We start from the raw sequence: 27,337 nt of genomic DNA, 5'->3' as shown, positions 1-27,337 counted from the left end.
GGGAAGCATCAACTGATAAAGATCCTAGAGAAGGGAGCAAAGAAAGGAAAAGAGCAACAGACCAGATAAGCAAGATCCAGAAATATAGTATTTGATGAAAACAATAAAAAGGTACCAGGAGAACTCCCTCTTCAACAAGAATTCCAGGGAATACAAGGTAACAGTTTGGCAGAAAACAGGTTTAGGTCAACATCTTACTTATACCATTATGTATAAGATATATACAAGACCTAAATTCTAAATATAAAAGGTTACTTTTTTTTTTAATAAAAGAGAATGAAAGAAAGGAACCTGTCTAATCTATGGTTAGGTGAGAATTCTTAACCAAAAGATAAGAGATTATCATAAAATATAATATGGATAGTTTCTGTTATGTTAAATTTAAAAGTGTTTTCATGAATAAAATTATTGTAGCTAGAAGAAGAAACTTCAATAAAAAAGTAATTATCAAATATTTTTATGCAGTTCTAACATAGAAGATAATCTTTTGACAAAACTATTTAACATTCTCCAAATAAGTGGTCAAATGTGATGTTTTCCCAAGAAGAAATACAGATTGTCATATTACGAAAAATTCTCCAAATCATTAGTAGAGAATAAAACAACTGAAGTTTCAATGCACACACAAAATTGAAAAGGATAAAAATGTGGAAATATTTAATGTTGAAGAGGCTGTGGAGAGACAAATACAATTACAATGTCAGCACAGTTATGAATTGGTCCAACCATTATAATGTGAATACAATGAGTCAGTAGGGTAATGTGGCAGTTTAAACAAACAAAAAAAGATCATGTAATCTTGGACCACATTGGGAAGTATAGAATAAGAAGGAGTATAGTCCTGGAGTCCTACCCACATCAGACCACCACTAATTTATGATATTCGGCTCAGTGTGCCATATTCTAAAAAGAATACTAAAAAAGTAGAGAAAATCAAGAGGAAGGCAACCCTGACGGCAAAGCGTCTTATGTTCATGCCATATGAAGACAAGCTGAAGGAGCAGGGGATGCTTAGTTTGATTTTGGATATAATTTGCATAGTCAAGTGAAACAAAACCTTTCATTAACCATGTCTGAAAATGGGTGGCATACTTCATTACTATTTCTTTGGAATCTTGGATGGTCATTACATTGATCAGAGTTCCTAAGTCTCTCATGGCAGTATTATTCTATTAATCGTTCTCGTGATTCTGCTCTCTTTACTCCATATCAGTTCATAAATATTTTCTCAGGTTTGTTGGAAACTGCCCCTTTCATCATTTCTTATATCACAATGATATCCCTTACATTCAGATAACCTAATTTATTGACCCATTTCCTAATTGATAGGTACCCCCTCAGTTTCCGGTTCTTTGCCACAACAAGGGAATTTGCTATAATTTTGGATATCTCTTCTTTCTTTGATCTCACTGTAGTACAGGCCTAGTAATTTTATCACGGGGCCAAAGGGTATACACATGTTATTGAGGCTATGAAACTGCACATCTCTTGGAGCTTGCATCTGTACTGCTTTGCAGTCGTCGGATCTTTTCTAAAAAGAAAATACTTTTATTAGACATCAGTTGCTAAAAACTGATTTTTAAAAAAACATCAATATCACATATTGAAGAATTGTTAAAAATGTGATCGATACTCTTGACAAAAGTGTATATTTTTCTATTTGCCAGATTAGGTGAAAGAAAAAAACTCTGAAATAGCAAAGATGTAGTCATCAGCTTGGTACAAAAATACGACTTTGAAGGGGAAAAAAAGGCTTTAACTCATTGAATTTTAGCCATACCAATTCTGACAAGTACTATTTCTATTTATATGACAAGGTGCCGCAAACTAGGCTGACACAAACTAAGCTAGTTTTTCCCCTAAAAGATAGTGAGACTACCTTTGAAAAGGAATTAGTCCAGGGGATTAAGGCAATTTACTTCTCTTCCAGGTACCTAATTATTTTTTAAAATGGCACAAGAGTCAGAACTTCTTAGACTTCATGCACATTGTTGCCCAGGTTCTCCACTGTGGCAAATGTGGAGGCAAAGGAGTTACACCGGACAGAACTGATGTGATATCCTGGCTGAATATCCTTCCACTTAACCATAGTTAAGTAAACATTCTTTTTTAAAACATTGGAAGGTCTACAAATGTTTCATTTTTTTCTAATCCCAAACCAGAATCACAGGGACCAGCCTAAGTCAGGCCTGAGCCAGAATGCTATTCTTACTTAGATGTGGATTATCACCATTTTTGTAAGGACATCTCTGATCTTCTAAGAGGCCAACTCAAAGAGATTTCTGAAAACTTTACCCTGTGATACTTTATGATGCACAATAATTCTAAATCATCATAGGATTTAACAAGAAAACTATAATAAGTTCCTCAAATTCAAGGCCTGAGTACCTAGCCAACCCACTCCAATGTCAACTAGAATGACTGCTAGATAAGCAGGATCGAAGCTGCTTGGTATAGTGGATTAGACCATAAGTTTCTTGCAAGGACTATTTTTCTTCTTATTAATTATATCCCCAGCACTTAGCACAGTGCCTGGCATGTAAATTAATAAATTTTTATTGGCTTGAATTGGATAATGTATACAGTATTGGATTTTGTTCAAGAAGACTGAAATTCATATTCTGTCTCGGATGCTTACTAGCTGTGTGGACCCAGAAGTCCTTCAACCTCCTTCAGCCTCAGTTTCATCATCTATAAAATGAGAATAATAATAGGGTCTATCTCACAGGGTTGTTGTGATAATTAAATGAGATAAGATATATTAAGGTATTTTGTAAATCTCAAGACACTGTAAATTTTAGCTATTATTTTTCTGGTTACATCCAATAATAAGACAGCCATTGTTTAGGATGACAAACAAGCCCTATTGGTTCTGGTTTTATTCGATTTAGGATAATCGACGATTGCTGTTGCTCTTGGATTAACTACAGTGTTATGATTAAGGGAAAAAATAATCTGGGCATTCTCAATTTATGAATACCCAGGGGTATGCTTGAACCGGCTCAAAGCCACTAAGAAAACCAATTCTTAAATTTTCATCATGGTCACTTGTACATTGGTAATCAGCAAAGCAAAATATCAGGGTTTGGCTTATTGTTTTGTTGATTGTTTAGCCTGAAGAAAATATTAAGAATGCAGATTAGATTTAAAAGTTTTTCATATGAGGTTATTAAACATTTACCAGCAGACTCCTCTGAATTCCCATCTTACGGCTAATCTTACACATGTGAATGGACAACAAGGGAGGAGAGAAGGCTTCCCTCAACATCTGGGCATTTTCCCTAAGCTTTGGCAAAAGAAGAAAGGTGCTTCTGCACTCTCTCCTTGCCACACACAAAGAATTCATTTCTTCATAAAACACCTAGCATTAAAAATTATTCCCTGCCTCACGCACAAAAGTCCATTAATCCATGATGTGGAATGGAAATTCTAGCCCTAATAAATCATGTCTGTTATTTTGTTGTGCCTCTAGAAGCTTGGAATAACTGCAAAGGACTATGGGTAAGGTAGATATTGCTATCCTGAAGAACTAAAGGAAAGTGTTTTCCCATGGGAAACCTCAATGCCTTCAGGCAGAACAATCGGAGATGCTCAACTTGCCAAAATCAATTACTCATTAATGTTTTACATTTTTCTCAGAGTATTCCCCCCAAAATGCACTGACCCTCAATGACTCAACTCCATACACCTTCATTATTAACCTCCCAACTTCATACCATTCACATGTCATTATATTTTATTTTTCTCAAAAGATTATAAAAAGTTCAACCTAGCCCTAATTCAGAGAGAAGCTCCTCTGCCACTTCTTCACAGACCCTCAGGATCTGTGTCTTTGTTGAATGCTTTCCCCTTACCACAATAAGAATAAAACTGTGCTTTGAGTAAGCAGGAGACAAAAAAATAATAACAATCCCCTCGTACCATTGGTGGTGAGTGTCCAAGTCAGAATCCTGAATCAGTAAGTGATGGCAATATCCTCTACATATAGCTACAGTGAGTGAATTCACTAATAAGCGTCAGTGTATCTGTTGTGCAGGGAAGGCTACTCCCCCATCCAAGGCACCAGAAAGGCAGGTCAGCTCAGAAGCACAAAGTACCCGTGTGCTAGAGGGAATCCATTATGTCATCAGTGGGCTACTCTAGCAAGGAAGACTTCAGACAGGACTATTTATAAATAGAGTCTGTACTGGTAAAGTCTCCTATCTCCTTTCCATTTCTACCTGCCTAAAGACAACTCTTGGGATCACAGATTTTAGACCTGGAAGAGATTTTTTTTTCTTTTTTAAACCCTTCCTTTCTGTCTTAATATACATTCTGAGACAGAAGAGTGACGAGGGCTAGACAATCAGAGTTATGTGGCTTGGCCAGGGTCACACAGATAGGAACTAAACGAGGTCAGATTTGAATCCAGAACTCCCATCTCTAGGCCCAGAACGCTATCTACTGAGCCACCTAGCTGCTCCCCCTGGAAGAGATTTTAAAGGTAACTTGTCTAGCTCTCTCTGTCCTAGTTCAGAGGGAACAATGGGAGTTGTGTATACCCCAATTCTTCCCAACCCCCATTTGAGTTACTTGCCATTTCCTTCTCCAATTCATGGATGAGGAAACTGAGGGAAACAAGATTAAGGGTCTTGCCTAGGGTCACACAGCTAGTAAGTGTCTGAGACCAGACTTAAAGCTCAGGAAGAGGAGTCTTCTTAACTCCAGGCCCCATATTCTCTCCACTGAGCCTCCTAACTGTCCTTGTAAACTCCATACACCAAGACAATTCTCATAATAACATGATTGAATATAGTGGTGGTGCTGTAAAGAAAAAGCAAGAAGTCCTAGCCTGAAGGCTTATAAGTTTCCTCACAATAACCCTATGAGCTTGGCAGTTCAAATATAATTGCCCCCATTTTATAGATGTGAAACTGAAATCCAGAGGTCTCATGTGACTCATGTGTAGGATACCTGGTAAGTGTCAGAGTCAATATTTGAAGCTAGATCATAGCATCATGGAGCTGGAGGGGGCCTCAGGGGCCAACTAGTCTGACCTCCTTATTCTACAGACAAGGAAACTGAGGCCCAAGGAGATTAAGTGATTTGCCCAAGGCCACATAGTAATGCCTCTGTGGAGGGGTATGAACCCAGATCCTATGAGGCCAGAGCCTTTCCACCACATCATGCTCCCTCAGTGATGATAATTCTCACTTCTGTCTTCTGCCATTTACACAGAAATACCACCTGCAGGGTGTGGAAGGAAGAAAAAGTAGTGATAATGGTTTATTTTTAAAACTCTTTGTTTGGAGGCAGCTAAGTGGATAGAGAGGAGGTCCTAGAAATGAGTTCAAATCTAGCCTCAGACACTTCCTATCTGTGGGACCCTGGGCAAGTCACCTAATCCCCACTGCCTAACCTTTATCCCTCTTCTTCTGTCTTGGAGCCAATACACAGTATTGACTGTAAGATGGAATGTAAAAATATATATATAATTTTAAAATTTTTAAATTTAAAAAAAAAATCTTTGCTTACCTGCTAGTTCTGGGAACCCTGCATTTACCAGATCTTCATATAAATGTTTCATGGGATTCTCGCGTCTCATCAGGATCCCATGTAACCAGATGAGCAGCATTCTGTGGCCGTGCTCACAAGAGCTCTTGCTTCCTATGTAAAGCACATGTTTCCTTTTATGCAAGACCTTCATATTTGCTAGATATTCTCTAGCTTTACATATCCTCATTCATTTATTTTCTGTTCTAAGCCACAGTAGAGGGCAAAGGGAGAGAAAAGACTAATACTGTCCCTTTGAACTGTACTTGAGTCCTTTATAGCAGTGGTTCCCAAACTTTTTTGGCCTACCACCCCCTTTCCAGAAAAAATATTACTTAGCGCCCCCTGTCACATACTATCACCACCCCCTTACAGTCATTTACCACCCCCAAATGCACCTGAGGCCATCACCGCCCCCTAGATGGCTACAGCACCCACCAGGGGGCGATGGCACCCACTTTGGGAATCACTGCTTTATAGGATGATTGCTAGGCCCCTCTCTGGACATGTCACACATGTCACTGCTCCAGGCAGAAAACATGGGACACCACCAAATATGCTCTCTAGAGCAGGGGTCGGCAACATATGGCTCTTTCTGCAGGAGCCATAAAATCAATTTTTTTCAGGCGCTGTTCCAGGAGCACGCACTGTGAGCACTGTACGGCTCTCACGAAATTACATTTTAAAAAATGTGGTGCTTATGGCTCTCACGGCTAAAAAGTTTGCCTACCCCTGCCCTAGAATTTACAAATATAACATAGATCACCCTAGATCCCCTTTGCCTAAAGGCCAAGGTAGGTTGGATCTTACCCTTCCCCCTACATTCTCCAGTATGCTTGAAGGGTTTGGGGGGTGTCTAGGTTCTTTGCCATTGGCTCTAGCTCCCATCAGTTATCTTCCCCTCATGTAGGGGATGCATGGGCTCCATGGTAGGGAAACTGGGCATGCTTGAAAGGCTCCTCAATGGTATCTCCATGTTAGGAGAACTTGACATGCCCAGAGAAGAATGGCTGACAGAAACTCAAACCATGAGATTTGGGGCTTCAAACTTCTTATTTTCTGCTATAAATCCAATCACAACATACAGGGCCTTCAAAGTATACACACCATTCATATGAGATTGTTGTGGGGTTTTTTTAAGCCCTTACCCTCCATCTTAAAATCATTCCTGTCTCTAGGCCTGGCTCTCAATCACTGAACTTCCCCCATAAGAACTTTATAAATATTATCAAATGTATATGTAACGTAGGGGACAACTAGGTGACTCAATAGAGTGAGAGCAAGATCTAGCAACAGGGGTTCAAGTCTGATCTCAGATACTTCCTAGCTATGTGACCTTGGGAGCAACAGGAGATCCTGGGTTCAAATTCAATCTCAGATACTTCCCAGCTGTGTGATCCTGGGCAAGTCACCTGACCCCCATTGCCTAGCCCATTAGTGCTTTTCAACTTGGAACCAATACATAGTACTGATTCTAAGATGGAGGGTAAGGGTTAAAAAAAAAAGATTATATGAGAGGCACCCAAGTTTGAATCTAGTAAGTGTAAAGCTAATTTCCTTTAGGGGTGAGTTTATCACCTTGCAGGTGGTACTTCTGTGTGAATGGCAGAGGACAGGGGCAAGAATTATCATCACTCTCTGAGGGATTTATGGTAAAGAACGCTACCCACATTCAGAGGAAGAACTGCAGGAGAGGAAACATAAGAAAAACAACTGCTTGAACGCATGGGTTGAGGTGGACATGATTGGGGATGTAGACTCGAAACGACCACACCAATACAACTAACAACCATATGGAAATAGGCCCTGAACAAGGACACAAGTTACAACCAGTGGAAATGTGCGTCGGCCATGGGTGAGGGGAGAGCGGGGGGTGAAGGGGAAAGTAGGGGTATGAAGCATGTAAACAGGTTAAAAATGAATATTAATAAATGTTTAAAAAAAATTATCATCACTAAGGCAGCATGATGCAGTGGCTCTGGCATCAAAGAATCTAGGTTCATATCTCTTCTCAGAGGCTTACTATTTGTGTGGTCTTGGGCAAGTCACTTAATCTCCCTGGGCCTCAGTTTCCTTGTCTATAGAATAAAGAGGTCAGATTAGATGGCCTCTAAGGCCCCTTCCTCAGATTTTGGTAATACAATATATATAAGATCAACAGTAATGAATGGAAACCAGCCTGTTCTCTAACTCTGACAAATGTAGTTTAGTTTCACTCCTGTAATTCCTTTGAAGTATTGTCTTTCAGTAACTGCTGTAGAACATTTTGTAGAAACCAGAAATGCCAGAATAGCCCATTCACTACAGAGTAATCCTAAGAAATATTATTCTTTAGTTGCCTTTATTGTGGTGGCCATTTATCAAGCACTGGTGGCCAAGCAGTCACAGAACAACCAGGTAAGGAAGGACCTAGGGCATTTCTTTTGGTACCCATTCTACTCTGGGTTTATTTGGTCAGAAAATATCAATTCCTTTTTTAGATAAAGACCCCTTTATGATGACTCAAAAAAGAAATAACGATTTGGAAGAATTGTTTTCAAGGAGATTCTCCTTAAAGAGTCATTGGCTAAAAATTCCTAAAAACCTTAGTAATCTTCTTTCACAGGATGAAAGTAGCTGCTAAATGCTGGTCCTCAGCAATTAATCAGAGACTTCTAGTTTCATCCTTCCTTGCTCCCCTTTTCTTCCAGTAAATTCCACTGGGTTATTACCTGACCACTGTTCTTCAATAGCTTTGATCTGTTCATCTGAAAATTCCCAAGAGCGAGCCAGCTTCCGCCACTCTTGGGCTTTTAGTTGATGGTAAGCCAACTTCCAGAGGCAAGAGCGGATCTGCTTTGTCTCCAAACTGTGATCTTGTTTGAATGTCAGAGCCAGGCCTGTGGGTGAGTCATAGTTCTTTTCTTCATGGTCCTAATTTGAAAATAAAGATAACAGACAATTTCAGATGTGCTGTGTTTATAGTCTTAATCAGAGTATTTTTTCTCCCTTGATAAAATTGATAAAGGGCCAGTCTAAATGATTTGTTCAGGACCATTTGTCTTCAGGCCAAGTTTTATCATCCAAAATGCAAGGGAATATCTCTAGCAAAAAATATAAAACACTGCCTGTCTGACCTTGAGATGTGGGGATTCTGCAATAAGTAAGTACATGTTTTCACCCCAGGACTGACCATCTGATTGAGGTTAGAATGCCCAAGGGGAGAATGAGAATGGCTCAGCCAGGCCAATGTCACTTAACAGATAACCTTCAACACACTGACTCTCTTCCCACTCCCTTTGACAGTTCCTCCCTAAACTTTCTCGTTTGTTTTCATTCTTCAAGGTTGAGTCTCTCTCATATTTGTAATCTCGACATCTTTCATAACCAGGGTAGTTTTTTTCAGGTGTGACCTTGTAAAAGCTCATTTGTTTTTTTCTTCTCCCTGGTCACAAAGTACAAGGTTGTGGGGGGGGAAAGGGGATAGGAATGAGAGAATCACAAAAAGAGATGGAAGGGAATTCTGAAACCATCTCTCCCAAGCCTCTTTTCTTACAGATGAGAAAACTAAGGACTAGAGAATTCAAAACAAAAAACTAATGAAACCCTCACCAACAGCAGATCTTAAAGCTAGGAAGATCAAGGTTCGAATCCTATCTTTGGTACATGTTTAGACAGCTAGACAAAGGTTAGTATAATTGGAGCAAACAATATAATGGATGTAAACTGAAAAGCTCCCCTGACCCCAAAAGCAGGACCCTGAGCCTCTACTGGTAGGCCATTATGCATGTTCTGAATCAGAACTGAAGGATTTGGCACTTTGAAATGAAAATATATTAGTGCTGGGTCATAGGTCAGCTAAAGTCATCAGTAGACTTTAACAGGAATAACTCTACCTCCTGGGACTTTCTCCTTTCCTTCCTTCTAGAATGTATGGCATGTAATTTTCTCAGAAACTTCTCAGGACAAGTCTGAAATGTGCACTTATAATAACTAGAGCATTTGCTTGGCTAGGAAAGTGTGAGGTTGGACTTCAGGTCTTTGGCTGCATCATCTGCCTTTCCCTGAGCAAAGATTACTAAAATGTGACCTTGAAAAGTCACAGCCTTGGAAGCTACCTTATGAGTTTGAGAGGTTAGTGACCCCTGAGCCCCTCAATTATTCTAGTTACGGTATGGGAGGTGCCCCCTACAGCTACTATGGTACCACCTGGGGGAGAAGATAACTAAGGTAAACCAAGAGGGGGATCCAAACACCTGTAGAGTCTGACTTACTAGATGTGAATCCTGAGGGAGACAGTGCAAAGATGAGTCAACGATAAAGTAAATGCTGATTCATTATTTCCAAAAAATATTTTATGTTTTTAAGTTTTAAATATCAACCTCCTAGGAAAGTAAAACAGTAATTATGAGTTACTGCTTCATATTTTTCTTTGTTGATATGCATTTTTGTATTTCTAATATTTCTTTTGTGTGAAAGAAAGAAATGGCTCTCCTATAGCTTATTTACTTTGTATATTGAGTTCTTTTCCACTTCTCCATTTGAGAAGAGGTTAGATCTAGCAACAAATCTAAGCTTTAAGTTATTTCCCTGGAGCTCTAGAATTGGGAGCAAGAGGCAATGAAAAAAAGAAATCTAAATCCTCTCTATAGAGACCAGGCTCCCCCAGGACTGATCCATGCATGTGGTTTAACATGCATACAGTTCTCATGAAGAGGAAAGGATGAGTACCTTGGGCCACCTAGACCCAATGGGTCTACCCATAAGAGTAAATTGTGACATATTCATGTAAAATCCAAAAGGGGTTGACATCGTTTTAAAAGACTACTCACAAACTCCATTTAAAACCACTCTAGACAAAATAAAAGATTTGGGAATCTACCTGCCAAGACAAACACAGGAATTATATTAACACAATTACCAAACATTTTTCATACAGATAAAACTAAATCTAAACAAATGGAAAAACATTAATTGCTCATAGATAGGATGAGCTAATATAATAAAAATGACAACCTACCTAAATTAATTTACTCATTCAGTGCCATGCCTATCAAACTACCAAAAAAACTATTTCATAGAATTATAAAAAATTATAGCAAAATTCATCTGGAAGAACAAAAGATCAAGAATATCAAGGGAACTAATGAAACAAAGTGTTAAGAATGAAAGCCTAGCAGTACCAGATCTTAAACTGTACTATAAAGCAATGATCATCAAAACAATCTGGTACTCTGCTGGGTCTGTACCCCAAATAGATAATAAGGAAAAATATTTGTACAAAAATATTTATAGCTGCGCTCTTTGTGGTGGCAAAAACTTGGAAAATGAGGGGATGCCCTTCAATTGGGGAATGGCTGAACAAATTGTGGTATCTGTTGGTGATGGAATACTATTGTGCTAAAAAGAATAATGAACTGGAAAGAACTCCAGGAATTGATGCAAAGCGAAAGGAGCAGAACCAGGAGAACATTATACACAGAGACTGATCCACTGTGACACAGTCAAAGGTAATGGACTTCTGTACTAGCAGCAATGCAATGATACAGAACAATTCTGAGGGACTTCTGAGAAAGAATGTTATCCACATCCAGAGAAAGAACTGTGGGAGTAGAAACAGAATAAAAAAACATCTCTTTGATCACATGGTTCAATGAGGATATGATTGGTGATCACTCTATTGCAAATATTAATAATATGGAAATAGGTCTTGATCAATGATACATGTAAAACCCAGGTGAATTGCTCATTGGCTACAGGAGGGGGGAGAAAGGAGGGGAAGGAAAAAATACGAATCATGTAACCATGGGAAAATATTCTTAATTAATTAATTAGATTTTTTTTAAAATCTGGCACTAAGAGATAGAAGGGTGGATCAATAGAATAGACTAGGGGTAAATGACCTCAGCAATCTAGTATTCAATAAACCCAAAGATCCCAGCTCTGGGGATAAGAACCCACTATTTGACAAAAACTGCTTGGAAAATTAGAAAACAGTATGGCAAAAATTAGGTTTAGATCAATATCTCACACCTTATACCAAGATAAGTTCAAAATGGTTATATGACTTAAATACAAAGAGTGATATTATGAGTAAATTAGGGGAACATGGAATAGTTTACCCATCAGATGTATGGAGAAGGGAAGAATTTATGACTAAAGACTAAGCAAGAGATAGAGAAGATTACAAGATATAAAATGAATAAATTTGATTATATTAAATTAAAGAGTTTTTGTACAAATAAACCAAATGCAAACAAAATTAGAAGGGAAGCAACAACCTGGAGAAAAAATTTATAACAAATTTCTTTGACAAAGGTCTAATTTCTCAAAATACAAAGAACTAAGTCAAATTTACAAGAAAACAAATCACTTCCTGATAGACAAATCAAGTAATGTGAATAGGTAGTTTTCAGATAAAGAAATCAAAACTACCAATAATCATAAGAAAAAATGTCCTAAATCCCTCCTGATTAGAGAAATACAAATCAAAACAACTCTGAGGTACCACCTTATACCTAACAGAGTGGCTAATATGACAGTAAAGGAAAATAATAAATGTTGGAGAGAATGTGGCAAAATTGGGACACTAATGCATTGCTGGTGGAGTTGTGAAGTGATCTGACCATTCTGGAGGGCAAGTTGGAATCATGCCCAAAGGGTCTTAAAAGAATGCATGCCCTTTGATCCACTAATATCAGTATTGGGTTTATATCCCAAAGAAATAAAAAAAAATCTGGGCAAGGATCTGTCTGTACAAAAATATTTATAGCCACACTTTTTGTGTTGGCAAAAAATTGAAAAATGAGGATGTGTCCCTCTATTGAGGAATGGCTGAACAAATTGTGTATATGATGGTGGTGGAATACTATTGTGCTATAAGGAATGATGAACTGCTTGATTTCTATAAGAATTGGAAAGACCTACAAGAACTGATGCGGAGTGAAAAAAGCAGAACCAGGAGATCATCATATACAGAAACTGTAACATTGTGGGATGACCTTAGGTAATTGACTTTGTTGCTAATAGCAATGTAATGATCCAGGACAATCCTGAGGGGCTTATGAGAAAGAATTCTACCCGTTGCTAGAGAAAGAACTGTGGAAGTAAAAATCCAGAAAGAAAATGTATTATTTATCACTTGGTTATGGGATTGGGGGTTTTGGTTTTAAAGGATTGCTACTTTACATAAATGAATAATATGGAAACGTGTTCAAGTGATAATATGTAGGTGTATAACCAGTGGAATTGCTTGTCAGCTCCAAGAAGGGGGAAGGATGAAGGGAGGGAGAAAACATAAATCATGGAATCATGGCAAAAATTCAAAATAAATAAATAAATAAATGTTCACTCTTCTGTTTCAACTCATATCTATGAGTTTTATTTGCTCCCCCCACCCCAAGAAGACTAAAGGTTCCAATATAATCACTTCATTTCATAAACCTTTCCAAGGCTTTCATATCTAATAATAACTCCCAGTTGAAAAATGTTCCAAGGTATGTAAAAATTATTTCCTTACAACTAAAAGATAAATATGTATATATAGTAATATATAATACCTTCTTAACAGTTAAAAAAAATAAGACTCATAGGTAATCCCACAACTAGTTAAGTATCAAAGGGGAGAGTTGGACCCAGGTTATCTGACCTTAGGGTCAGTGTTCTTTCTACCACATCACTTGTGAAATTCATCCCAAAGTTTTCATTACAAAAGCCCATCTGTCTCTAAAGATGCTGCTGGTCACTCAAACTCAATGCCACAACAGGGCTTCCTCTAAGAGGCAGGAATTAAGGGGAAAATTAAGTGTAGTATGGCTCTGTCCAGATCCTTTGTGCATTTAACAGTTTTATTATAATGAGCATCTCTGAGTAGCAAAGGAATAGTTCTATTTTCTGAGTATAGCCCTTTGTACCGCTAGTCATATCTATCAAGACTGCTGGGGCAGCTTAGCTATACAGTCCTTTTGGCATCCTTTAGAAAAGCTTGAGCAGGACTCCAAAGCCCTAATCTCTTTCTCATTTTCAACAGGCAAGAGAAGCACAAAGCTGCCTGCTTGCCAAAAAGCATGTTGTCAGCAAGTGCAGTGGCCAGGTGGAACTGGAGGAAATAAAAGGATGAGGAAATGAGCAGGCTTTAGGAGGCTCTCATTATCTTCAAAAGCACAGAATTTTGCTAACTTATATGAAAAGAAATTTCTTTCTACCCTTCTTTTTTATCAGTTTCTCAGAAATCTGTGAGGACAAAATATGACATTTTTTTTCAAACTTTCATTAAATTCTGAGATATTGAAGCTTTGTTGTAATGGAGAATTCTTTTTTTCAGGAGAAATATGTTTAGTGAATAAAGAACTGGCCTTGAAACGGTGATGACTTAGGTCCAAAACTCTGCCTCTGACATATACGGACTGTGTAAACCTAGGTAAACCATTTCACTTCTCAGGGCTCTAAGCAACTCATAGTAGAAACTGAAAAGAAGGTGCTGACTTTCATTGAGACAGAAGAGTTTCTTTACCTGGGCATAACCAATTTAAATCATTGAAATCACAGGTCTAGTACTTATCCTCCTTTTTTATCCAGCCAAATGGATCCCATAATAAGACCAATCAGAAGTAACTCTTACCCTGCTCAGTAGGAGGTAGAGCCTGGTTCAGACACAAAGTTCCAATTCAGGAACTAAAGAGGGAGAGAGAAGTAAAGCAAAGAAAACACTGACCAGTATCAACAATTATCGTCCAGTATCAAAAATTAGTTTGAATCTAGAGGTCCCCTAAAAGAAGGAGAGGATAACTATATAACAACTGCAAATACGGTCTCAAAGGTAAAAGAATGCATTTTCCTCAAGGACCACATGAATTCCTACAAGTAATGCAGCAAGAACTAAAAAAAATTAAACAAAAGCTCTTCAGGAAAGAATGGGAAGGAGAATAAAAATATCGGAAGAGAATGTAGTAAACTCTACCCAAGAAATGGACTCCTTGAAAACTAAAATAGACCAAATGGAAATCAATGACTCCATGAGCCAACAAGAAATATTAGAACAAAATCAAGATTGGAAATAAAGAACAAAATGTAAGATTTCTGATATTAAAAAAAACTGACCTGGACAATATGACAAAGATATATAACTTAAGAATTCTTAGGCTCTCTGAATTATTATTATTATATTATATATTACTATATTATATATATATTAATAATGAATTATTAAAAGCTTAGACATTTTCAATGTATCTCAAACACCATAAGTTTTTTTTTTAATTGGAGATTTTTTTTTTTTTTAAACCCTTGTACTTCGGTGTATTGTCTCATAGGTGGAAGAGTGGTAAGGGTGGGCAATGGGGGTCAAGTGACTTGCCCAGGGTCACACAGCTGGGAAGTGGCTGAGGCCCGGTTTGAACCTAGGACCTCCTGTCTCTAGGCCTGACTCTCACTCCACTGAGCTACCCAGCTGCCCCCTCAAACACCATAAGTTTTAAGCTTTTGGCTTTATTAAAAGTTATTGCCCTTCATATATAGTAAATCCATTAAAATTTGAAACTGCACAAAGACTTTTGGGACACTCTATATTTCAAGAAATCATAAAGGAAGATTGGCCATATTTTAAATAAAATACTAGCAAGAAAATTACAGCAGTGTATCACAAAGATTATACACTATGACCAAGAGGGAATTATACCAGAAATTCAGGACTAATTCAATATTAGGAAAACCATTGGTATAATTTACTATATCAGTAACAAAACCAAGAGAATTCATATGATTATCTCAACAGATGCAGAAAAAAACCTTTGCCAAAATATCTCATCCATTCCTATTAAAAGCACTACAGAGGGAGCAGCTGGGTAACTCAGTGAATTGAGAGTCAGGCCTAGAGATGGGAGGTCCTAGGTTCTTATTTGGCCTCAGACACTTCCCAGTTGTGTGACTCTGGGCAAGTCACTTAACCCTCATTGCCTAGCTCTTACCACTCTTCTGCCTTGGAGCCAATACACAGTATTGATTCTAAGATGGAAGGTAAGAGTTTAAAAAACAAAATCACTGTAGACAAAATAAAATATTTAGGAATCTATCTGCCAAGACAAATACAGTAATTATATGGACACAATTACGATCTCAGGGAGGAGTTAGGGGAGGGGAAAAGGGTAAGAATTTGGCTTAAACTTTTAAAATTTAAAGGTTAAAATTTTGATTTTTTGATAAGTAAGATGATTTCAGAAAAAAAAAAAAGCTAAAAAGATCTATACAAACTGATAACAGAGCAAAATAAGCAGAACCAGGAGAATTGTACACAGTAACAGCAGTATTGTATGTACTACGATCAATTGTGAAAAACATGGCTACTCTCAGCAATCTGGCACAATTCTGAAGGACCTATAATGGAGAATACTATCCATCTCCAGAGAAATGAAGAAATAAAGGAAAAATGAAAGAAACGGAAGGAAGGAAGGAAGGAAGGAAGGAAGGAAGGAAGGAAGGAAGGAAGGAAGGAAGGAAGGAAGGAAGGAAGAAATTGGGGAGGTCAAAAAGCTGGGGATTACAAAATGGTGTCCTGCTGAAACTTGAGATTTCCCCTCCTTTCCTACTGAGATAGAGAACCATGTTGGGCATTGATGCATCAAAGCATGTCTTTATGTAATCCATGCTTTACTAGACCCTGGGCAAAATTCCCTTCTCCAGAAACAAGAGTATGCTCATCTATTGGAGGGTGACTCTCATATCCTGCAGATGCAGTGACCTGGGTTTGATAGACACATGGCTATCCCCTTTCTGGCTTCCCTAAGACTCAGCTTCACAAGCTTCCATGGCTGGAGATGGACAGGGTAGCAGTAGGGAGATGGGGTAGGGAAGGGGAGTGTTGTGGGGAGGTTACTTGGCTTGCTTGGGGCAGTGTGTGTCAGCAATATTAGTGGTTGATTTTCTGGATATCCTCAAACCTTGTTATGTTAAATAAACTTCTTGGTTTCTTTTTGCTATGATATCACGTGGTTAACAGTAAATTAGTTGTTCTTTTCAGGAAGGGAACTTCAGAGAGCAAATGAGTTATTTGAATAAAAAGCCGAGTAGAATCTCAGAGAGATAATCTGGGCCATTTGTCACATCCAGAGCTCTTGGAACGAAACTCCCCCTCCCTCAGCACCAGAAGCATCCATTATGCCGGCTTTTTGGAGCAAGAGAAACAAGAAAATAAACTTAAATATGAGATTTGGGTTCCAGGCACAGAAAGTATATTTAGGAGTCCAAACTTATTGAGGCCTCCTCCTCTACCCAGTCCTGAATAGGAAAATTTTATGAGAAGCAATGGAAGTTCTTAGACTCAAAAAACCTAGATGTGTCCACTCTCTAATTGTGTGATCTTGGGCATGTGGCTTACCTGTGCTACATCTCGGGTCCCCCATCTATAAAATAAGATAGTAATAATAATGATAATAATAGGGTAGTTAGGTTGTGCAGTGTGTAGAATGCTTGGCCTGGAGTCAGGAGGACCTGAGTTCAAATCCCACCTCAGACACTTAACAGCTGTGAGACCCTAGGAGAGTAACTCAACTCTGTTTGCCTCAGTTTCCTCATCTGTAAAATGATCTGGAGAAGGAAATCACTTCAGGATCTTTGCCAAGAAAACCTCAAACAGTCATAAAACATCAGACATGACCAAAACAACTGAAAGACAACAATAAACTTGTATATATACATATGTGATAAATAACAAGTTTTATTATTATATGATTAAAAAAATACCTGCTTTACTTATCTTACAAAGTTATGATGAAGATCATTTGCCTCCATGGGATGGGAGTGGGGAGAAGTACGACCAGACCAGTGATTTAATTAGTATAGAAAACTCAGTGAGAAAATTCCATCTACCAATGTAAATCACCAAGTGTGCTGCAACTTATACCCTTAGAGGACATGGAGACATTAAGTGACTTGCCCAAGGTCACACAGTCATTAAGTGTCAGATTCAGGCTTTGATTCCAGGTCTTTTTGAGGTGTTTATCTGACCACTGACATCAAGCTGCCTCCCTCCATTTGTAACCATTAAGCAATAGGCTCTGTGCCCAGATGATGACTGAGGAAATGTATAATCCTCAGTCCTCACAGCAAGAATACATTATGCTGAGGCCTGAGAGTGGTGGCACCCTTCCCTTTCCCCAAACCACCAGTCTTGCTTCAGCCCAGTCAGCACCTGCAGTCATCATTCTGGGAATGGAACTGGAGTCTGGTAACTGTTCTTCCAGGTGCTGTGTCCCTATCTACTGAATATGGACAAAAGAAAGTTCTTGCAACCTAAGTGCTTGGCACTGTCCATTGGTTTAACAGTTTCTGAGAAATCAGTGGAAATAATCAGTGGAAATAATATTAAAGAAGCTTTACCTTCCATTTGCTGCAGTGCCCTAAGAACCCTGGGACATTTCCGTCTGTGTCGCAGCTGACATCTTCTTTGTATGTTTTGTCCACCATTACAACGTGAGCTCCTGGAAAGGAGGGACTGTTTCCCTTGTTTCTTTGTATCCCCCATGCTTTCCATAAACTAAGCAATAATAATGATAATATCTAGCATTTATGTTATGCTTATAATGTGCTAGGTCAATGATGTGCAACCTTTTGAGCTTGGTGTGTCAAAATTCACCAAAAAAACAAGCATAACTCGGGTGGTGTGTCACTTGGAGAAAAAAACATAACTTTGCAATATTTATAGTTTAAATAACAAAAATGTATAATTGTCATATATAATTGTATTTAATAAACCAAAAACTAATTATTTAACTTACTTGCTTAGTGACTTCTTTGTTCATCTGTCAATCAGTTTCTTTTGTTGGTCTTGATATTATTTAACTTGTGTGAGGTGCTGTGATCTAAGATAAGTGAGGGGGAGGGGGAATTCTTTAACTAACCTGTCTATTAGTGACTTCTTTGTTGCTGAATTTCATTGGCTAATGAAAATTCATTAGCTGCTAAATCTTCAATTGAAGGTTGGTATTTTGTACACTTCAAGCCCAAGCAAGCACTACTAACTTCATCTGTCAATCTGTTTCTTTTGTTGGTTTTGATATTATTTAAAGCTGAGAATAAGGTCTCACAAAAGTACGTAGAGGGAAAAATTGTGAGTAAAACCATTGATATATTTTTCAGGGTACTAAAAGGGTCTGGTAATTAATTCCAGGCACTCCAAATTTCCTGTTCATAGTGGCACTCCTCTTGATTCTCCAAGAGGCACCTTTCCAGATTCTCAAGCTTTGACCTCAAGTTGACAAACACCTGAGCCCAGATGCTGTCTTGAAATTCTGCAAGTTGCATCTCCAAATCATCAATTTGCATCCACTGGAAACCATTTAATTCCAAACTACTGTAGACTACTACATCAGGATACTTAATTATTTTCATGGTCTGTTCTAAGCTTCCAAATTGATTAAATCTGTCACTGAACTAGTCAAGTTAATGAGTCTAAAACTTGTTGGTACTTTATATGCAAGAGTTCCATTTCATTTTGGACAGCTGTGCTGGCCTTCTCAAAATACTTTGTTACTCAAGGAAAATACTTATAAGTTTTAGTTTCTACATCTCGCTTGAAAATTTTAAGTTTACTTTCAAAAGCTTTGATGTATCCAAACATAATATCAATACTTTTGCCAAAACTTTGTAACTTTAAATTCAGTTCATTAATATGAACAGAGAGATCTGTAAAAAACATCAGGGTGTTGACCCACTTATTGAACTGAGGAAAGTTTCCCAGATCCTTATCCTCAAGAAATAACTTAATTTTTTCAAAGCACTCCATAAAGTGCTCAAGAACTTTGCCTCGACTCAGCCATCTTGCATTATTGTAAATCAACAGTCCACTGTAGATGGACTCAACCTCCAGTAAAAGTGCAGAAAATTCTCGCTTGTGAAGAGGGCAAGCAGCTATTAACTATTTTTGTAACAATTGACATTAAGTCATTTAAGTCGGTGAATCCTTCCTTGGCACATAAAGCCTTCTAATGGATAAGACAATGAAATTGAATGTCCAATAGCTTCCTTAAGCAATTTGACAAATCCAACTTTTGTCCCCACCACGTTTGGTGCCCCATCTGTTGTCACTGACACAACTTTAGAGATATCAATGCTTAGATCACAGAATGTTTATATAACAACCTTACATATTTCGCTTCCTGAAGTACTTGTTGGCACTAATACTAGCTTTATCAACTCTTCTCTCATTGTGAGACCATCAGAATATTGGCCAATAATGGCCAACTGAGCATGTGATGTGACATCAGTAGTTTCATCAAGAGAGATCGAAAAATATTTACAATTACTTATGTTTCTTTTTAATTGATGTTGTACATTTGTGTTCCATCTAATTATTTGGTCTTTTACGATATTTCTACTGATGGTAACTCAGATATTCTCTTAATATTCTCTTAATAATTGTATCTTTATTCTGCATATCGTGAAATAGAACTGGTGCATGTCTTAGGAGAGTTTCTTTAATGAATTCTCTCTCACTGAGTGCTTTTCCATGCTGAGCTATATAGTGAGCAATGCTCAAACTTGCAGATGTTAAATTTGTAGAGCCTTTTACAAATTTAAGAATGGAATTAGATTGGCTCTTATAGAGGTGTAGCTGCTTGGAAATGTATTCCTTCCTTTCATCTTCACTTTTTTTCAAGAGCTGGGAATGATTAGTTTCAAAATGTCTATTTATATTCCACATTCTGCTTACTACCATTTCAGTACATAGAATGCAAAATGATCTGCCATTTTTTTCTATTTTGCCATACATCTCAGTCCATGTCTCTTGAAAGGGTCAGCTACTGCTACTACCACTTCCTTTAGTTAACCTTGGTTTTTTTATTTTTTGAGTTCTCCATCAGGGAGGCAGTGACAGAAGATAGAATTATAGATAGCCTGTTAGCCCTGCAGGCAATTAGGGATTAACTAGCCTAACTGACCACAAGATGGCACATGTAACTGTCTTTTAGAAAAGGGCAGGGTTAATAAGCAGAAATAGGGGTTAATAAGGATGTACAACAGCAATAGTGATGAAATGGAGTCTGGATGATGATGCAAGATAGCATTCCTTATGTAAATTAAGCTAGCTGCCATTATTTCTAATGGCAGGAAATGTCACCCATAGCACCGGCCCTTGCCTCTCCTAGCCTCCCCCTCACTTATCTCAGTAATGATGGTCATTTAGAAATCCATGACACCCCAGAACAGTAGATTGGATGATGGTTGCTGTGGTTATGTGGTTGCTGGCAATGGTAATCACAGAGCCCCCAGAGATGTGTCCCCCGAGGCATTCTGCTGATCCTTGCTCCACTGGCTGGAAGTGAGGACAAAGGTCCCCTAATGGCACAGAAGTCCCAGAACTTGAAGGTCTGTGCCAGAGTTCTATTGTTTTGGCCTACAGACCTCCTGCACAGAGTGTCTACACTATACTACAGCAAATGTTTCATCCTCAGCATGTGACCCCATACTTCTCTGTATGTGGCCGCATGCAGCTGCGTGTCATTGAAAATGGCTACATGTGTGTCATAGGTTTGCCATCAGGATGCTAGGTACTCTGCTAGCTCTTTACAATTATAATATCATTTGATTCTCACAACATCCTGTGAGATTATCATCATAATAATAGCTGACATTTATCCATCACCTACTATGTGCCTATCTCTGGGCTAAGCACTTTATGAATACTATCTCATTTGATCCACAAAACAACCTTGAGAGGCAGGTCCTATTATTATCTCCAATTTGCAGAAGAGGAAACTGAGGCAAGTGAGGATTCAATGACTTGCCCAAGATCGCATAGGTAGTAATCACACGGGATAGGATTTGAACTTAGGTCTTTCTTCCTGACTCCTAGCTGGTCATTCTTTTCACTGTGCCACATATCAGAAATAAATGTTCCATTCATTCCTTTGTTCATTCATGTTCCCTGTAGGATACTAAGACACAAAACTGGTCACTGATATATTTTAGAAAGAGTTTTTCAACCATAATTGAAAAAAAAGTTTTTCAACCAGTTAACCAAGAAGTACATTTGGCCAGAGAAACCAATTTTTCAATGAGTAATTCCATTTCCCACCAAGGTTTTTTTGGTGTTTTTTGCCTTTTGCAAGTTTTCCATTTTATTAATATGTTTTTCTTTTACTAATCATTAATAAGGCATTGGTCACAGGGGCAGCTGGGTAGCTCAGTGGATTGAGAACCAGGCCTAGAGACAGGAGGTCCTAGGTTCAAATCCAGCCTCAGACATTTCCCAGTGTTGGATTTAAAAATCAGTCTGGCAGTCTACTGAATTATTTCTGGCCTGGACAAGCTACTCCCAGCCCCCAAGGTTTCCCAATACAGTCTTCCTTATCTCCCCCTATCATAAACCTAAAACTGAAGCTATCTTATCTGATGGCTATTAACCTTCTTGAGGAATGTTTGTCTATATTTGCCTGCTTATTAATATTTGCCTACTTAATGTATGTTTGCCAAATGCTTCCTGACCCCTGACCCTGAAACCCCACCTCCCCAGATGCTTCCTGACCACCTGTCCCTGGCACTACCTTGATAATTATGTATGTACCAACCCCCTTCCCCAAACATTTCTATATAAACTCTTGGCTGAGAATTCCAAGGGGTCATTCAGGCATGCCTCTCTGCCTAGTGACCCTAGCTATTATTGCTAGTAAAGAATGAGCCTCTTCTTGCATATTGCATTGTCAGTGTGATTCTTCCTCCGGCCATGAACCTGGGCTAGGTATTAAAATTTGGGTACAACACCAGCTGTGTGACCCTGGGCAAGTCACTTGACCCCCATTGCCTACCCTTACCACTCTTCCACCAAGGAACCAATACACAGAAGTTAAGGGTTTAAAAAAAAATTAAAAAATAAGGCATAGATCATCACAATGACATTCAATTAAATTATAGTGTAAATAAAGCAATAATAGAATATTTTCCTTTAAAATTTTTAACTATCTTACAAATATACATTCACAATAGGAAGAGTTGATCTTTCCAGGAATATATGAGACTTCATATAGATTTCCCACCAAGTTAAGGAAGAAATAGCATAGAAAACAGAATACAGCTACTATCCCAGCTACCCCATTTTCCCTGAGGCATAATTTGGAATACCATCCATCCCCAAAGGGAAACTAGAGAGGGGGAGAGGTAGGGCAGAACGTGAGAGCAAGGATAAGAGAAAGGAAGAAGAAGCAAAACAAGGTAAAGAGGAGGAAGTTTAGGTCAGGATTTTTTGATGACTCTCATTTAAAATTTCTCTGTGTGGTGTATGTTTATGACTCTGTGTGGTGGCCATTTGAACTGTGTCTCCCTTGTCCTGATTAAAGACTTGTTCTTTGTAACTACTTTAGTGGTTCTGTGTTTTTCCAGGTAGACAGGGAAGTTTTCTTAGCAAAGATACTTAAGTTGTTGGGTCATTTCCTTCTTCAGTTCATTTTACAAATGAGGAAACTGAGGGCAATAGAATTAAGTGACTTGCCCAGGGTCACACAGCTTAGTGTCTGGAATCTGGATGTAAACTCAGGTCCTCTAGCCTTCTATTCACTGTGTCCCTCCCTTAAATGGAATACAAATATCTTAAAGGAATTTTCTAGCCAGCAGGAAGAATGGGACTGATTGGGATATATGCATTTCAAAAAACCTAAAAGAGCCTCAGGCTGTGAGTTTTGCACAGCTGAGATCCCTGCAGCTACCCAGGCAGCTCTACATAGAACCCTATCACAGCAGATGGCCAGCAGATGGTAGCAGAGAGCAACTTAAGGCAGAACGCAGCATGAGGCTATCACCAGAAGTCACCAGTGGCACCCAACATTGAAGCTTGAAGAGTCCCTAAATATATGCTTCCTGGACACATATAGTCAGTCCTCTACATGTATGCCCCTTCGGTGTATGTTCACTAGCCACGAGTATTCCTTTCCCCACTAAGAATGTGCCATGCTATGCAAAAGTATCTTGTCCTGTATTTTACTGTTCTTTGATTAGATGTCTTTTGTTTTTAATTCATATATCATATGGTTGGTCTAGTAAAAGACTCAGAGCTGTGGGGGCTCATAAACTAGGAGTTTGTTAGATACTGCCCTGCAAGTTGCCTTGAATAAGGTGCAAACATACTGGAATGGTTTGCCATTTCCTTCTCCAGTGGATTAAGGCAAACAGAGGTTAAGTGACTTGCCTTGGGTCATGGAGTAAGTGTCTGAGGCTGCATCTGAACTCAGGTCTTCCTGACTCTAAATCCAGAATTTTATCCACGGAGCCACCTAGCTTCCTCTGAGAACCTCCTTAGTCACCACCGAGCCTCCTAGGTAAAGAGAGGTTAAAGAACTTGCCCAAGGTCATACAGCTAGAAAGCATCTCAGAATAGATTTGTAAACAACTTTAGGGGATCCCTTTCGAAGAAATATCCAAAATTCCCTTCTAGGCAGCCCCACAGATGGGTCCTTCTCTTTCCTTACCTTTCTCCAGGTGTAATATCTCTCAGCTTTGATGATCATATCTACGACGAGAGAATGGTTGCTCCTGGATGCTACAGCTAACGCCGTCTTTCCTTGCTGAGAACAAAAAACAACATGACTGATAGTGGTTCTGATAACCACCACTCATGTCATTTGGGAAGGGGAAATATTAGGGTATAGGGGAGAAGGAGCTATTGGGTTGCCTCATCAAAAAAGAAACAAAAAAAGTCTTAGGACTTCCATATCTATATATCCGTCTAACCCGTGGCTGAGAAATTCGGCTCAGAGCATAAACAAAATCACATTACTTTCTTCCACTTAACCCCCAACCCTCTCCCTGTATAGAGTAGACAAGGACTCTAGGTCGCCCCTACTCCACCTGCCTGACATTTTATCCTATTGTTACAAAGAGCTCAAGCACCAAACAACGGGGGCCAAAAGGTGACCCAGATGAACAGGCCTGGTCCTGATACAAATTGTGAAACAGATAAAACTCTTGGTCTTTCTTATCCCCCAATGCAACTCTACTTCTTGCCCTTTCTTCCCTTGTAGAAGTCTCTAGCTTCTCCCTTTCTCCCCCTAAAAAAAAAAAAATTGAAATAAAAATGGCCCAGGTCCTTCATTGAATTGGCTTTCTAGTCCCATTCCCCAAACTTTTACCACATCCTCCCTAAAATTCACTTACTGTATGAGACACGGAGGCAATGCCACAAGGTAAATCCACTAAGTGTGGAGTCCGAAAGACTAGCTTTCTGACCCTTGGCAAGACACAAGACTTTTCTGTGCCTCCCCATTCCCTCTTCTGTAGAATCAGGGGATCCAAAATCTCTTGAAGCTCTGAACCTATGACCCATTTCCCCCTTTGAGCCCTGATTGGTGTCTGCCAAGTCTCCTAAAATAATTTGAGCTAAGGTTTTAGTGGTAGACTTTACTCCTTATGTCAGATACTCTGTTCAGCACCTGTATTAAGCTCTTATTGTATGTTAGACTCTGTTAAACACATTTACTAAACGCTCTATGTTAGACGCTCTATTAAGCACCTAGTATGTGCTGGACACTTTGTGAAGCGCGTTTATTAAGTTCTTACCGTATGTTAGGCACTCTCTTAAGCACATTTATTAAACACTTTTATTAAATATATTGGACACTCTGTTAAGTACGGGCAAATCTTTGCCCTCAAAAAGTTCACATTTTAATGAGGAGACAACATACAAATGTAAAAGATACATACAGAGTAGAGAGAAAGTAATCTTAGAGGAAAGAGGCTGGAGGGGTAAAAGGATGGGGAAGACAGACCAGGAAAATCCCTTTGCTGAAGTTGGCATTTGAGCTGAGTTCTGAAGGAAGTCAGGGAAGGTAAAAAGGAGAGGTGAAGAGGGAGAGCATTCCAGGCATGGGGGACAGAGGCATCGAGTCAAGAGATGGAACATCCAATGAGAAGGATAACAGGAAAGCCAGTAATGGCTTCCAGGGGAGTACAGTGTTAATCTGTTACTGTTGCTATAGTGGATAGAGTGCCTGACCTGGAGTCAGGAACAGTCTCAGACATTTACTGGCCGTGTGCCCTTTAGGCAAGTCTTTCCCCCCTTGCCTTAATTTCCTCATCTGTAAAATGAGCTGGAGAGGGAAATGGCAAACCATTCCAGTATCTTTGCCAAGAAAACTCCAAATGGATTCACAAAGAGTCAGACACGCCTGGAAAATTGCACACCAACAGATGGCTTCTAGGGGAGTTAATTTTAAAGGAGTGTTCAATTAAAAAAAAAAAAAAAACTGAAAAGGGGAGCTGCTATGTGGTTCAGTGGATTGAGAGCCAGGCCTAGAGATGAGAGGTCCTAAGTTCAAATCTAGCCTCACTTTCCAGCTGTGTCCCTGGGCAAGTCACTTGACCCCCATTGCCAAGCCCTAGCACTCTTCTGCCTTAGAACCAATGCATAGTATTGATTCTAAGACGGAAGGTAAGGGTTAATAAATAAATAAATAAACAAACAAACAAACAAATAAATAAATAAATAAATAAAACATCTGAAAAGGTAGGAAGGGGACTGGTTGTGAAGGGCTTTAAAGTCAAATAGAGGCTTTTATATTTGTTCTGGGAGGTATAGGGAACCACTGGTGTTCACTAAGTGGGGGTGGGGGAGGGAAGTTGGATGGATAATAGTCAGATGTGCACTTCAGGAGAATCACTTTGACAGCCAAGTAAAGGACACGTTGGAGGGGCAGAGACCAGTTACAGGGCAATAGCCCAGATGATAAGGGCCTGGCTGCAAGGGCAGTGACTGTATGAGCAGAAAGGGATGTAGAAGATTGCTAAGAAGAAAAAAAAAAACGACGAGGTTGACAAAACAAGAACTATAGAAGGGTTGTCAAGTTCAAAGAATATTTCCTTTACCCAGTACTGCCTTCTACTTTGGTAGAGAAACATGAAAACCTCCTGGACTAGAACAACCAAAAAAGGAAATGGGTTTGCTTTTAGTGTGTTCCCTTGTTGGGGAGATTTTCGTGGGAATTTCCAGGTTCTTCTATCAAACCAAGTAAACTGTTGGCTATTCTCTGTGTTCTAAAGGCCAGTCTCAAGGTTGGTCTGTTCATTTCAGAGCACAATTGGCCAAGATCCTGGGATATGGGACTATCAGGATAAATTCAAATATATGGCAAGAGGCATCTAAATCCAGAACCCCTGTCTGCTATCTCTGTGGTACAAGAGGCCTTGAGGAACTGTGTCCCTAGCTCTATAATGCTTGAATGCATCTGGAGACTCGCGAGAAATCCAATTCCCACAGGCACCAGTGTTGGCTATTTTCCATGTACTGAGAGTCTTAGATGAGTCTGAAAATTAGGGCTGAAAGCAATCAGCCTCTAATCAGGGGCACAGTAATTGGATTACAAAGTACTGCTACTCTGAGGCCTTTGCACAACCCCCTAATCTCTGCCATCTGAGTGCTGGCTTTCAACACACCATTCACAATCATGGCAATTAGCCTGTTAGGCAAGAAGCATGCTGGGAGCCAAAGGTTTTTTTTTTCTTTTTATGCTCTTAGGAGAACATTTTCCTTAGTAATATGTGCTCAAATGGGAATCTGAAGACTGCTGATATTGGTATTATCATTAAGCCTATAATACTCCCCAGAGGTTAAACTTAAGGCAGAGGGGAGAGCCATACTAGGCCATAGCTATTACACACTTTTCTATTTCTTTTTTCTATCCATTAATAATGTGCCAGGTCCAGGAAGCATCTCATGCCTGGGGTGGGTGAAGCATAAATGCTTGAAGAGGAGATTAGTGAAGCAATTTGAATGCATAATGTCCCTATGAGATAAGTACTATGGGTATTATTCTCTCTCTCTTTTTTAAACCCTTACTTTCTGTTTTAG

General features: G+C 39.0%; 1 protein-coding gene across 1 annotated transcript in view; it reads right to left on the bottom strand.

The window, feature by feature from the left end:
- Nucleotides 1-1,460: 1,460 nt before the first annotated feature.
- ANKDD1B (ankyrin repeat and death domain containing 1B) overlaps nucleotides 1,461-27,337 on the bottom strand; it is a 97,337-nt gene continuing 71,460 nt past the window's right edge. Inside the window, 4 exon segments of the mRNA XM_044657699.1 lie at nucleotides 1,461-1,531; nucleotides 5,515-5,646; nucleotides 8,244-8,445; nucleotides 23,964-24,059. Of these exon segments, the coding sequence (XP_044513634.1) occupies nucleotides 1,470-1,531; nucleotides 5,515-5,646; nucleotides 8,244-8,445; nucleotides 23,964-24,059 (492 nt within the window). The 3' untranslated portion in view covers nucleotides 1,461-1,469.

The sequence above is a fragment of the Gracilinanus agilis genome, chromosome 1 (assembly GCF_016433145.1).
Source record: "Gracilinanus agilis isolate LMUSP501 chromosome 1, AgileGrace, whole genome shotgun sequence".
Taxonomy (NCBI): domain Eukaryota; kingdom Metazoa; phylum Chordata; class Mammalia; order Didelphimorphia; family Didelphidae; genus Gracilinanus; species Gracilinanus agilis.
Note: the sequence above shows the minus strand (reverse complement) of the source record. Positions and strands in the feature narration are given on the sequence as shown.